Source organism: Lepidochelys kempii, chromosome 2 (genome assembly GCF_965140265.1).
Source record: "Lepidochelys kempii isolate rLepKem1 chromosome 2, rLepKem1.hap2, whole genome shotgun sequence".
NCBI classification, from domain to species: Eukaryota; Metazoa; Chordata; order Testudines; family Cheloniidae; genus Lepidochelys; species Lepidochelys kempii.
Window position 1 is genome coordinate 111,530,629 of NC_133257.1, and position 15,120 is coordinate 111,545,748.

At 40.7% G+C, this 15,120-nt stretch overlaps 1 protein-coding gene across 6 annotated transcripts in view; it reads right to left on the reverse strand.

Annotated features, from left to right (window-relative positions):
- Positions 1-15,120, reverse strand: part of DTNBP1 (dystrobrevin binding protein 1) — a 182,551-nt gene that overhangs the window by 21,573 nt on the left and 145,858 nt on the right. For 5 of the 6 annotated variants that reach the window (XM_073331954.1, XM_073331955.1, XM_073331953.1 and 2 more), the window contains one exon: positions 14,949-15,020. The exons of the other annotated variant lie outside the window; for it this stretch is intronic. In XM_073331954.1, the coding sequence (XP_073188055.1) occupies positions 14,949-15,020 (72 nt within the window). The remainder of the gene's footprint in view (positions 1-14,948; positions 15,021-15,120) is intronic. 6 annotated transcript variants of the gene reach the window in all.

Consider the following 15,120-nt stretch of genomic DNA (forward strand, 5'->3'; position numbering starts at 1 on the left):
CTGATGTGATTTTATTTTTTCCAAGCACAGCAAAAGAGTGATAGGTATCTTCGAAAGGGAGGAGATAATGGTCAGTGTGCTATCCTCAAATGAGCAGTCAAAAATGACTGCTTGGAAATTGAAGTAGTGTGGTGAGAAAGGTCTGTTGTAGATTAAGCCAACTGGTGACAGCGAGATCTACTGTCGGATGGGGGGGAGGGATGAATGACCCTCAGCTAGCAGGCGGTAGGCAGAAACAGCGGTCAAATGTACCTTAGTAGAACTGACTGAAAGTCCTGAATGTTTTAGAGGCAAATAACATAGAGAAGCAAATAGAAGGCTCTGAGAGTTGAATATGCCTCTGAGTAGATCACAAAAGTCCATTTAGCCTTATATGTCTATCTTGCAGAGCAGGGGTCGGCAACCTATGGCACGCGAGCCAATTTTTAATGGCACGCTGCTGTCTGCCAGACCCCGGCAGACAGCAGCGTGCTGTTAAAATTCCTGCCCGGCCTGGCCCGCTCTTCCCCCCCTGCCCACCACTCTCTCCTTGCAGGACAGGCAAGCTTCCCCCTCCCCCCGCCTCTTCCCCCAGTGTGCTAGATTCCTGGCCCTCCTTCTCTCCCTCCCTGCAGCCAATCAGCTGATAGCCCTTGCTATGGAGGGGGAGAGGGAAAAGCGGAACCGCAGCACGCTCTCTGCTCTGGGGACCTTGGGGAGGGGGGTGGAATCAGGGTATATCCCCTCTAGCTTCCTGCTGTGAGGCCGCTCAGGGCAGGGGGCTAGGAGCACCCCCATGACCCCAGCCCATACCCCCAGCCCTCTGCCCTGACTCCTGAACCCCCCACACCCCCAGCTCAGATAGTTGGTAACTATCTCTGAGGTGTTCTAGACTATTGCCATTTTTGATGCATGCTTTGTCCTCAATAAAACAAGGATTTTTGAGTGGAAGCACTTGTGTGTTCCAATCATTTAACAGATGGAGGTGCTGTGTCCCCCACTGATTTACTTCCTGACACTGCTGTGAAAACAGATTAGTTACCACATCTTTGGGTTCAGATAACCCTGGGTAATACGACTGCTACCATAAAGCTTCCATGAACAGAATTTAAGAACTAATCTCCCTGCCATCAGATATAGGTACGCTGGGTCTGGCTGTAACACTGCACCTTGGTTCTGTGAAATGATGTTTGGAAGTGGAAGACGTGCAGACTGAAAAGTGCATCAGGTTGGAGAACCAAAAGTGATGCCCCATCACTACCCGAGCCTTGTCCTGACATGTCTTCTTGAGGACTCTGAGAATTACTGGAGTGAGGGGGAAAAGTATGTAAGCAGCACCTTTTCCCACTGAAACCAGAAATGTAGCTGCCAGAGAGCCCAGACTCACTCCTCCTTGGTAGCAAAATACAGGGAACCTCTTGTTCAGATCACTGGCAAGCAGATATCTTAAAGGTAACCCCCATTCCAGAAAACTTGATCTAAAACAGAGTCCTTCAGTTCTCACGCATGGGTGATGGAACCCTTTCTATTTAGGTGATCTGCCAAATTGTTCTGGGCTATTAAGTTGAATGAAGAATACACAATTCCCACAAATTGCTTCTTGACATAAGGGGGAAGATCTTGCACCCCCCTCAGTTTATATAGTGCATCACCACTGTATTATTATTAAAATCTGGGTATTGGTGTCCCAAAGCAAGGATGGAATGCCTTGCAGACTCAACAAACAGCTCTCAGTTCAAACATATCTATGTATAAGCAAGGCCCTGAATCCGGACATTTTCTAAATGAGCACCAGAGCCTTACTTGGATTTGTCTGTTACAAGAGTCCTTCTGGGTAGTGGTGGTGGGTAAAAGAACACTGACAGACCTGAAAGGGGTTTGTCCACCAACACAGAGATGTCAGCACCCTTAGGAGATCAGGGAATCCATGCTTTGTCTGACTGGTTGATAAACCAAACAATCATTGTCGAGAGGACACAGATGCTGTTGTGTATGCAGTTATGCAAGTACAAGCTGTCATATGATCCAGAAAGCTAGGGCGGATTTTCATTGAAGTTTTGGTTGGTAGCAGAGGTTAGAAGTGATGATGAGTCATCATGAAAAACTTCTCCAGAGGAAGATATGCTTTTGCCAATAAAGAGTCCTATCTTGCGCTTATAAATTATCAGTTCAGTAGGGGGTGAGTAAATTTTTCTTGATTTATCTTGAGACTCAGGCAGGACAAAAATTGAATGTGTGTGTGAACATCTGACAACTTGGTGATAAGTGTTTTCCCAAATCAAGCAGTCATTGAGACAGGGATTTACATGAAGACCTTGTCTTCTCAGGTGAGCAACCACCACTGAAAGGCATTTGGTAAATACCCTCATGGCTGTTGAGACTGAAAGGTAGGACTCTGAATTAGTAAGGATGTTCACTGATCATGAAATGTAAAAAACTTCCTGTGAGCTGGACGGATTGCCACATGGAAGTAAGGGTCCTGCAAGTCAAGAGTTGCAAACCACTTCATGCGGAATTTGTTGATTATGTCTGAGGGCCAATATAGGATGCTGACCTCCTTTATTTTTTTTTAATGAGGAAGTAGTGGGAATAGAACTCCTTGCCACACAATTCTGGAGGTACCATCTCAATCACACCCTACTGAAGAAGAAAATCTATTTCCACCTGCAGCAGACTATTGTGAGAAGGGTCCCTGAGGGAGCTGTGATATCTCATCACATTGGGGAAATTGTACTTATCCAGAAAAGCCTTATAATTAACTATCTGAATTCACAGACTAGCTGAAGAATATACTTTTCTTCCTTGGTGCCCCTTTGGGGGGTCTACTCGGGAGGACTAGCCTACTTAAGATTTTTCATGGGCAGCTGCTACTACTAAAGACCCAGTAACAGGGCCGAAAAGAAATATTTTAACTCCTTAGGGTGAACTTAGTAATTACAGTCCGCTTTTTTAGTTGTGGCTGCAATAGGTACAGAGGTTTGCCACAAATCTTAAGATGAATTGACGATACCCTCAATGACTGATATGGCCAAGTGGCCTTGGCACCCTGGATCCAGAATGTCGAATAGTTTGAGACCTTGCCTGAATGACTTGGAGGGGTATCTCTGAGGTCTCCACCGTAATTTTGAGAGATACTGAAAGCCCTTAAAATTAATTGTGGAAGGAGCAGATGGTTTTACAGCTTCACATGGATAAAGAAGAAATAGCCAAGGGTATGCATTGATCCTCATATTCCTCTATCAACATCTTTCTCTTCAGTATGAGACTCATGCTAGAATTCTCCTGGATCAGACACTGGTAAGATGATTGCATTGTTTCAGATAGTTCCTTAGGAGGATGAGATCTATTCCTACCTGTGGACCTAGAGGAATAAGAAGCAGGAAAATGATAAGGGTACTACAATAGCCAATATTTCAGGAATAGCAAAGCCTTTTATAGAATATTTCAGGAATAGCAAAGCCTTTGGTAGAAACCAAAGGGCCTGAAACCTTTCAGAAGTATGGGACCTATCACCAGAAAGGCTCCTTCTTAGGAACTAGACTAGGATAATGGCTTCTACTGTCATGAGCCGATGAATATGCAGAAAAGTAGAACTCCTACAATGGTGGTGCAACTAACTCAGGGATGCAACAGACTGAGGAGAGCCAGATTCTAAGTCTCTGAAAAACAGACATTGGTATCACAGATGATGCATGCAGAGCAATTTTCTTAACAAAAGAAACTTGGAACCTGTAGATATTTGAGAAACATTCAAGAGAGCAGACTCTGGTTTGAAAATGATCATCATGTCCACAGATGCTCTCCTGTGTTGAGAGAAACCTCATTACTGAAGTGGACAATACCAAAATCAACCGTATTGATATGGTCGTCTCAGAAGTATAGGTCTTCTTACCACTACACCATACCAAAGTATCTGTAGCAGTACTCATGTCATCAGTATTGAAAAAGTGGTCTGATCACCAAAAATCATCTATGTGGTACTGCAGCAGAACAAGCTTCCATAGCTTCTGAAGACACTGTGATGATAAATTGGGGCGGGGGGAAATGGCTTGGAGACAGAGTGATGAGTCTTACATCTCTTTTTCGACTACTTGATTTGGGAAAACACTTATCACCAAGTTGTCAGATGTTCACAACTGGGACGGTGACCAGTGCTAAGTGCCATCAGAAGATCTCTGTTCCTTCCTACTGCAGGCAGCAGGAATTGCTGACTAACTCAAGGATGACTGAAGAGAAGGGTCAGCATATTTTTGAGACGCGTGAGGTCTCAGAGCCAGAAGACCTGGTAGCTTCCAGAGTAAACTTGCTTTAAGACAGAAGACTGGTTTTGAGAAGGGACTTGAGAATCATTCATAGTCTTTTCCATCAGAAACATTTTAAAATGAGCATCACAAGCTCTTGACACATGCTTTGAAAAGGATTTGCAGACTCAGGGGTTAGTTTTTTGTTGTTGCCACTGCCAATGGGCACTAAATAAAATTTATAATTACTCAAAATAGTAACACTATCTTAACACTATATAGGAAACTACAGAGAAGCAGATGTATACTGTAGTCTGTCACACTGCATTGGGTGGTAAAAAGGAACCAATTGGGGCTGCTCTACCCTTTATACTCTCAGGAGGGAGCATTCACAGCCCCAACGGACACTGCTGACTAAAAGACTCTGGGCTTACACACATGGGGTGCACACATCTGCAGTGGAATCTGTGTGGACACAGCTCGAAGAAGAATACAAACTTTTATAGGGTGCCAAGCTCAGTATAAGTCCCTAATGAAAACCATTACTTGAGAGTTTAAGGTCAGAAGGGACCACCAGATATCTAGTCTGACCTCCTGTTATATAAAGTAAAGAATCAACTGACAGCAGCAATTTTTTTTTTTTTAAAAAGTAGTCCCCCTTTACATAAGGCTACTATCCAAACAAAATAGAGGTTGTCTTTTAGCCAGGCAGAGATATCAGAGTGCAGTGCCTTGTGTCAAGGTCATGATGTGTATACTGAAACAACCAAGTTATGACAGCAGCTGACAGTTATAAAAATGGAATGAAATGCCACCTATCCACAAAAATGTCTGTCAATAAGCTGAAACCATTTTTTTAGAATGAGACTCAGGAGTAAAATATTAAAGTTTTCATTTAAATCACCATCTCTTCGTTGCCAGTAGGGTATAGTCATCAGATACTTCCAGTACAAATTTCTTACTCTTATCCTGAGTTACAAGCAATTACTAATTCTGTTGTGCATGATGCAGAAATGTCACTGAATTGTAATGCTGAAGGCCAGCAGCTATTATTGACTGTAGAAATCTCTTGGATTTCTCATAATAATTTCTGACAATTTTGTTTTCTATAGTGGTAGTGCAGGATTTCTTTTTGTACTCAAAAGAGAGACAGTATCCAAGCAATAAATGACATTTATGCAACCTCGAAGGATTTCATCTTGCCAGACTTTCCTTTTAGCCTAAACTGTACTTCATCTGTTTAAATCAGCACTGATCAAAGCTAACCAATAAAAGTCACATGTAGCACTGACTTATTCTAATATTTTTTCCCCAAGAGGGAATAATCAACTCAGAACATTTTAGCTGAAGAACTGTAATAAGCCTAAAAAAACAAGGAGTACTTGTGGCACCTTAGAGACTAACAAATTTATTTGGGCATGAGCTTTCATGGGCTAAAAACCATTTCATCGGATGAAGTGGGTTTTAGCCCACAAAAGCTTATGCCCAAATAAATTTGTTAGTCTCTAAGGTGCCACAAGTACTCCTTGTTTTTTTTGCTGATACAGAATAAGACAGCTACCACTCTGAAACCTATAATAAGTCTGATCTCTAAGCACAATTACTGAGAGTTTACATGAAAAACCTTCTGACATGATTTCACGCTTCTGCCAGTTACAATAAAAATCACCTAGGCTAAGCAAAAGGAAACTGCTGCACCAAAGATTTCTGTTTGTTTTCAATAACACTAGCGATGCATGAAAACACTCAGCAAATCTGAAGCAACAGAAAACAAATGCATTGTACCTTTCCAAAGACATTTTGAGTCACATTTTGCATCTTCTGACTATGTGTTATATAAAGGCAATTTGTAATAGAGTTGGGTACAGCTGACATCCACCTTTCAAAGTCTTATAAAGAGAAAAATATAGGCCACATATTGCCATAGATGAATTCCCAATGATGTTTGACACATGCTTCTTAAGGCATTATGGTTTTTTTTCCTCCACTCTAAAAGAAAAGAGTGCTTTAGAATTAGAATTCCCCAGCAATACTTCTATGTACAGAGAAACAAGATGGTACAAAATGCGAATTCATAATTAGATCCAGGCCTATAGGAATCATCAGTTTAGAAGAGAGGCACACGATTAACAGTGCGATTTTATTATCTAGTATGACACTCATGTTTATGGTTCTTTTTTAATTTGCATTTCTAATATCCTTTAGCATTCAGAACATATGGTTGCACTTCCACTACAAGTTGAATTTTTTTGTAGCCAAGGCTTTCAGGATTGTTTTCTGTTTCATACTTTCCTTACAACTGAGCGCCATTCCTAAAAATTACAATCCATATCCCAGTGCTTTGAAGAGTTCAAGCTTGAAATGAGTAGGAAGCACAAACATACCATACAGCTACTTATCCATTTACCGGGAGATCAAATGCATTTTTTTTTATGATACTGTAAGTCTGATTACTAAAAGTTATTCCTATATCCATATCTGCAACATGGCAGCCCAGTGCTCTATGAAACCAATAAATGTCCTTAACATTTCTGACTTCAATTTGTAAAAAAAATCCCTATGTGAACAACAATGACCAGAAAAACAGACTAAAAGTGTTGACTTCAGAGAGTGTAGCAACTGAAAATTCACTAAAAGATATGTTGCTGAGGTTGCCAATATGCCTCCTCTTATCCCTAACAGGGAAGTGAAAAAGGTCAAGCTATCAAAATGGTAGAATTACCCATAATAATGCAGAAAAGGCAGAAGTGTTTAATAAATCTCTGTTCTGTATTGGGGGGGAAACAGATGATATAGTTTCATCATAACACACTTTCCATTCCACTAGTATCTCTGGAAGATGCATTTCACTGACTCTTGCAGAAGTTATAGCAATCAAAATGTGTCTTTTAGGAAAGAAGAGAAAATGAGCAAGTTGCTAATGTCTCAGACTGAGAACCCAGGAAAGCAGCCAGGACAGTACTGAGGTCCCATAATGGGACCAGCTCCTTTACTGCTGGAAACAGAAAGACAACACCTTTCAGAAATCTTGCTACCCTGGAATCTGGGAAGACCGACCTCCCTTGGATTGGGAAGGTGGAATGCCAAGATTGTCACCAAGTAAACCCTCAATGAGCTAAAAGCGAGACCGGAGGACTTCAAATGTAGCAAATAGTCCAAGATGTCCTGAACCTGAGTCAACATGGGTCTAAGTCCCTTCCATGTTGCCCAAATTGAAAAACACTTCCACTTAGCCAAATAAGTAGACCTAGTAGACCAGGGTGGATAAAAATTGATTTTTTTAAAGCGGATTTTAAAAAAAACCTTATAATTAATTAAATAAAAAAATCCAATTTATTTTTTTCTTTTAAAAAATAAACCTTTTTAAGATGAAATCTGAATTTAATACAAAATACATTAAGGCTTAAACTTATTGTAACCTCTTAAAACAGTTAAATAAAAAGGAAATATATTGAATCCATGAGCCTCTATCAAAACTTCAAGTTAAAGTTGGAGGCTGCTTTTTTAAATAAAGAATCAGTGGAAAAACATCAACTTTCGAGGTCAAGCATTATAAATATGGCTTAATAGGTTGGAGAACCAACACTGTCTTGACCAAGCCAAGGCAATGAGAATTAGTTTGGCATGGTTCAACTTCAGCTTGAGGATTATCTGAGGAATGAGGAGAATGATGGGAATGCATACATCTGGGCCCCTCCCCAGTTCAGATGGAAAGCATCAGTTAGAGACCCTGGACTGATTCCTGCTTGAGAACAAAATTGATGGTATTTCCTGTTGTCCTGTGTTGCAAATAGGTCAACTGACAGGATGCCCCATTCCATGAAGATGGACCTGACTATAATATTCTTCAGAGACCATTGGTGGTTCTCAGAGAAAGCCTGCTGAGATGATCGGCCAACTGAGAGCCCAGTGAGTGAGAGGCTGGGGACAGGATGTCCTCTTTAATGCAAAAGTGCCAAAACCTAATCACTTCCTGGCAAAGCTTGCTGGAGTGAGCTCTGCTTGTCATGTTCACAAAATACATTGCAGTGGTGTTGCTGGCAAGAATATGAACCCATTCCCTCAATCTAGTCCTGAAAGAGCATTTTCAGTATCTGTTGAGCCTAAGCTCCAGGAGATTGATACAAAAGGATGCTTTGTATTCCAAAGACAAACCCTGAACCTTTAACCTCCCTTGATGTGCTCCCAAACCTATTGTGGAGGCATCAATGACTACACGCCTGGTTGGCAGAGAGTGAACAACTGGAACATCCTGACATACATTGTTCTGTTCCACTCACTGCAGAAGCGAGTCAAATATCTCTAGTGGCACTTGAACAACACTGCCTACTGACTGGCAACTCAGGTGATAAACCAACTTCAATCATGACGGAAGAGGACGAAGACACGTCGCATGCTGGACCACATACATGAATGAAGCCATATGACCTAGCAACTTCTGGCGTATCTGGACCAGGGTCAAAGATTTAGACCGAAGGTACAGACAAGCATCAAATAGTCTAGAATCATTCATGTGGAAGAGAAGCTCTAGAACTCAGAGTCTAGTAGAGCACCAGTGAACTTGATTTTTTGCACAGGAATCAGTGTTGTCTTTGTATTGTTTCAAATCAACCCTAGACAATGAAAGGGTTGCAATGTGAAAACTGAACTTGTTTTTTTAGCTGTGCTCCTCACTAGGTACTGGAAAACAAATTCCCTTCCTCCTGAGTTAAGCTGCTACCACCATCATGCATTTGGTAAAGACATGTGGGGTAATGACATACTGAAGGGGAAAACTGTATATGATAATGCTGATTGCTGACTAATAGTCTCAAACTTCCCATGGCATGGGAGAATCATCCCATAGAAGCAGGCACCTTGGAGATTAAAGACACCAGTTTCATTATGATTTAAGGTAGAAAGAATTGTAGCTAGGACGATTGTTCAGAATCTCATCTATTTGATGTATGTGATGAGGCTGCAAAGACTGAGAATAGGTCTGACCCCGCCCTTGGACTTGGGGACCAGGGAGTACTGAGAGTAGAATCCCTTTCCCCAGTGCTGTAGGGGAACTTCTTACGGCTTACTTGAGGAACTATAGAGGGACTGCAGAAGAACCAGTGACTCAGAGGAGGGGCCCCAGAAAAGGGACGGGATATGGAGTGTATGGCCTAATTCAATCTCACAATATTTAAGAACAACTTGACTGAGGATATCAAACCCCAAACATTGTAGAAGTCAGACAGCTTGTCCCCAAACAGAGGGGAAATGGTGTGAATGCTGATGAGGGTCAAACTCATTGCTTTCCAGCAGCTTATGAAGGATGAGCTGGCTGATTAAAGCTAGACTCTGAAGGCCTTCTCCTATAAGACTTATGCCTTCTTTTGGAGAAGTCTTGCTGCCTTGTAGAGTAACAAGGTTAACTGAAGTACCGTTGGAAATACTGAAGGGACTGCTGCTGATTTTTTTGCCTCCAATGATGGCATATTTTAATTACTGGGGTATAAAGCCCTAAGAACTGTAATGTGACCCTGAACTCCTCAAATGAATGTAAAGTCTCATCTGCCTTTTCAGAGAACAGAGCATCCACCAAACAGCAAGTCCTCTACAGCTGCTATATATCTGGAGCAATACCAGAATTCTGCAGCCAATATACCCTCATCATCACCATCGTTGAGGCCATGAGCCTTGACAATATGTCCACTGCATCCAAGTGCTGACTGGAGCCATAATGTGGCCTTCTGCCAGAAAAACCTTAAACTCTGCCCTTTTAATACATCTAGGACCAAAGAACGTAGGCCATGCTTAAAGGATGAGGGGAGGGTGTCTCTCCTGGAAAGTAGTGACTATGAAACAAGATTATGGTGGATAATCAACTGAATGTAAACTCCCAGCGTGATGCTATGGACAAAAGAGCTAATGTGATCCTCGGATGTATAAACAGGGAAATCCTGAATAGGAGTAGAGAGGTTATTTCACTTGTGTATTTGGCACTGGCGCAACTGCTGCTGGAATACTGTGTCCAGTTCTGGTGTCCACAATGCAAGAAGGCTGTTGATTAACTGGGGAGGATTCAGAGAAGAGCCAGGAGAATGATTAAAGGATTGGAAGCCATGCCTTACAGTGATAGACTCAAGGGGCTCTTAACAAAGAGAAGGTTAAGGGAGACTTGATTACAGTCGAAGGGTATGTCTACACAGCAAAGAAAAATCCATGCCTGGCCTTGACTGAGCTAAGTCCCTCCCCCAAATATTTAGAAGATGGGATCAACATTCGAAAAGAGAATGCCATTGTTTAGGACTAGAAGGAGATTTTTATAGGACAAATACTCATTTTCTTTACATTTCCATACTCTGAAGAAATTGAAAAATGGAAAACAAATTCACAGAAAACAACTACATAGAAATCACTGTTCACACATGTCTCTGTTCCTCTCCAATAATGTGGATAAAATATTTCTCGCATTCATCAAGAAAGTTAGATCCTGTTTCCTTGAAACAATGTGTTTAAAAACAGCATGATTTTTCTCCCACCACACTGGTTCCTACCACAGCAAAACACTGAACATGAAAATTCACAGGCGGATTCAGTAATCCAGCTGTGAAACATCAACATACACTGTAATGGTTCATATACTGAGAAATAACAAACACCAAACACAAATACTAATTTAATCTTCTTTCAATACACTTATAGACCTGTAACTAATTCAATTCATAGCACGTTCCCTTTGCAACACCGAACTATTTGAGAGTTTCTTTTGATCCACAGTTCAAAAGCTAAAAGTAAGTGCTCCATCCCTTCAGCACAGCTAAACAAAATCATATAAAGTGTTCAAGAACCAGCTGTTTCATTAAAACATCTTGCTCTGAAATGAAATGACATGGTAACAGTCATGTAGAACAGTGGAAATTTTCCCATTCACAACACTTTTCAAGGAGACTTTGGAATATGTCTTTCTCCCAGTCCTGTTCTGTTCTGCAGTACAATGGCCATAATGTAGTATGAGAAAAGAACTTGCAATATGTTTTAAGTTGTTCATCTTCCAGTGGGCACAAACATCTACCTGTGGCTTTTTCCACCTGAAAGTGGAACACACAAAAATAAAGGGAGAAAGATGATCATTCACAGAAAGTCTATAAAATGTTGCAGAGGAATCAACGTGGCCTGAACAGCTGGCACCAAGTAGTTAAGCAGTGTTTAATCAGATTGTAAGTCAGTGTTAAATTTTAAACTCTGACAGAAGCTACCAAATAAGAATGTGATTCTGTATGCCAAAAAGTGCATGCACCAAAAGGGAATGCATGGGCCAATAAGAAAGCTGGTCCTGATCAAGCCTAACCATCATCTGTATTGTATAGCTTTCACCACACAGATCCACAGAAGTGGATCATGAACTGCAATAGCTTTGTGTTGGGGGAACTTACTTCTGAAGATACATGGAGAACCCTCCTCCTGATTTACTTGGAAAGCAATCCACAGTATCTGGTCACTCTTATACCCCTTCCACGTGAGCAGCCTTCACACTGCTTTTCCTATTTCACACTGGAACTAGCCTCAAGAGGGTATGGCTTGATAAAGGGAACACAAGAAAGGCTACATACAACAAGGTTTAAAGTTTTAGTGGCAGTCCTACCTAAGATGGGCCAGTGCACAGCTTCAAAGCTATTAATATATATCAAACAGTCACTGATTTTTTTCCCTATTAAAAAATCAACAGAGGCCCCCAAATTAAAGCGATTCCCTGACAAAAGTCACTAAACTGAAGTTAAGAACGTAAATATATATTTAATGGAATATAATTTGAAAACCATAATAGATTTAAAAAACATGACTAAAATGTATCTGGAACACAGGTAATCACAGTTAAGATTATATTAACAAAATTCAGCAGTAATGAAATACAAATTTACTATACCCCAAAACACCATAACTCTCCTCTTAAAATGTGAAGGATTTATACCTATTTTTATATTTGTAAATTAACTACATCATCACCTTTTAAACTGACTAAAACATCTTTCATTTATGACAGCCTCAGTTGGGTCATGGAGTCTATCATAGTTGGAAACAAATCACTGGCAAGTGTCTCAGAGAAATAATTCTGATGTCACAGAAGGCATATTCAGAAATGGGTAATTTCTTTAGTACATGATCACAGTTAGAGGGGCACTGACAACAGCCAGTATGAGAACAGTGAGAGATGACTGACTTGAAAGGAGTAGTTGCAGTTACAGATCGTAAGGCCTGGTCTATACCTAAAACATAGGTCAACCTATCTACATTGGTTTGGGATGTGAAAAATTCTCACCCCCGAGACACACAGTTAAGCCAACCAAATCCACAGCATAGACACCGCATGTTTGAAAGAAGAATTTTTCCGTCATCCTAGCTATCGCCTCTCAAGGGGAATGGATTAAGGACAGAGATGGAACCTTCTGTTGCTGTAGCAAGTGTCTACCGGCATAGCTGTAGTGCTACATAGTCACAGACTATGTTTACACTTACAAACACTGCTGCAGCTGCGCTGCTGTAGCCCTTCAGTGCAGACACTCAACTACTGCCCTGGGAGGGGTTCTCCCATTGCTGTAGTTAATCCACCTCCCCCAAAGGTGGTAGCTAGGTCAATAGAAGCTATCTGGGTTTGAGTAAAACTTTTCTTCCACACAAGTCAGCTTTCAAATACAACAGAATCATGGCATGAAATCACAAATCAGTGTTCATATCAACCAGCTATTATAGCACCTATTGAGTCACACATATAAGAATGATTACTTCGCTATAAGATTAAATAAAAGAACCAAGAAATTCTCTTCCCAATAGTCTCTTCTTAGATACAATAAAACCTCACAAATTTGTACTCATAATTGGAAGATGCATGGATCACCCAAGTAAAACAATCTAGGAAAGTACGTCTGAAAATGTTTTATAACAAGTATACATTTAGTCTAATTTATTTATACTTGGTAGTATACTACAGTAAAAGCTGTTTTATCCGGCACTTCACCAACCAAAAGCTATATAAATCAGTATTTCTGATCTTCATTGAAATGCTGGTTTATAGTCCGGTTCGTGCAGGGCAGGCAGGGGGTCAGGGCGCAGCAGATGATGTTGAGCCTGGGGTTCTGGGAGGGAGTTTGGGTGCGGGAGGGGGCTTGTGACACAGGAGGAGGTGCGGGGTGCCTGATCCAGGGGCCGCTCACCTCCAGCAGCTCCCTGTAAGCGGTGACCTGTTCTGGCTGCTCCTAGGCAGAGGTACGGCAGGTGGCTCTGCGCCCTGCCCAGAGAACTAGCAATGCAGCTCCCATTGGCTGGAATTACCTATTATACCTTTGTGAGAAGTGGAATGAGAAAAATGGTTTGTGTCTGAGAGCTTTATTGGGTTTGTGGATTAGTGCCCAAAGGTTCTCCTGTACTGAGTATAAGTGGTAACAAATAAACAAGTGAAAGATACATGATTAAATTACAAGGAGCTGTAAAATAAAATATAGTTTAAAATTTATGTTCAAATGTTTAAAATCTGGTATTCTTCTCTTCTCAAATATCAGTCTCCTTGCCAAAGGAAAAACACTAAGGAAGGGCATACCCATTTGTACTGGAAAAAATGATATGCAAATTAGAGATATACTGAACACTTTCAAAAGGCCTCAAATTCACTTCCATGTGAAGAAATATTCTACCATTTCACAAGCAAATCTCAATTATTGATTGCCTAAAGTTCTTTAAAAACAGTTTAAAATGTACATTCCTACATGTAAAACTAGAGTTTCTATATTTACTTCTCGTCTTCAGAGATGCTTATTAGTGCAGAATTATGCCAGATAATCTCCTTCCCATTCTTCCCAATAAGTTAGTATCCAGAGCAATAATTCTTAACATCTTCTTACTAGACAAGCTGTCAGAAATTATCATCTTGTGATTGTGCTGTTATTAACATGTGCAAAACAAAAGGGAAAACAAAACAAAAGAGGAACAGGACAGTGCAGTAAAGGTATTGATCAGCTGCATAGAGAGTCTCTATAAATTACCAGGCAAGCAACACTAAGAAATTCACTTACCTTGAGAACTTGAAAGAAACAGACTGTTCATTGGAGATGTTTGCTAGTCACCAGAATGAGTCTAACCAAGTCCCAGAACACACACCTCAAAACAACTGCCTTTGTGTACCAAGATTTCAAATTTTTAAAAGCAGCTGGAGGAAAAGCAACTTCCTAATACACCACAGGAAATACTACTTTAGAGTCACATGAAAGTCTATAGTCTGGCTTTTTCTGTTGACTTCCAGGAAGTTATTAGAATTTAGAGACACGAATGATATGCTCTGCAGAACAGCAAACATCTGAACCTGGTTTTAAAAGACTGAAATAACTAGTCTAATACACAATCAGACAAGCCTAAAAAAACCCTACATTCCCTCGCACAATTTTAAAGCACTAACAGCTTACAGACAATTTTATGTTGTTTGTAAGCCAATTAAAGAACCATGCTGTATTTAGATTTGCTTTTGTTGCAGAAGCTTTCCTGATTTTTTCCTTCCTTGCATTTAGAGGGTCAGGATAAAAAAAAAAAAAGAGCTTGCTGAGGTAGAGCACACTAGCCTCCTACTGTACATGATAGGAAAGCACCTAGCCTGTGGATTGATGTTTAGCAGCTGCTGTCTGCTCCCAGAACCTTATGGACACTTTTGATGGTTAATACAAAAGCTATACAGCAATTACACACAGAGGATCTGTCACAAACCAACAGTACCCAGTCTTGAGATTTCCTTCCCCTGCATAAAAAGACTACTTCCTGTCTTGTCCAAATGCAGTTCGTTGTTTACTGCAAAAAATCAGACAAAAATATTACAGAAAAATACCATTAACGTGGCACATATTCTTTACTTTGTTTTCCGCAAGTCCAAAAGTATACGTGGCTGGAG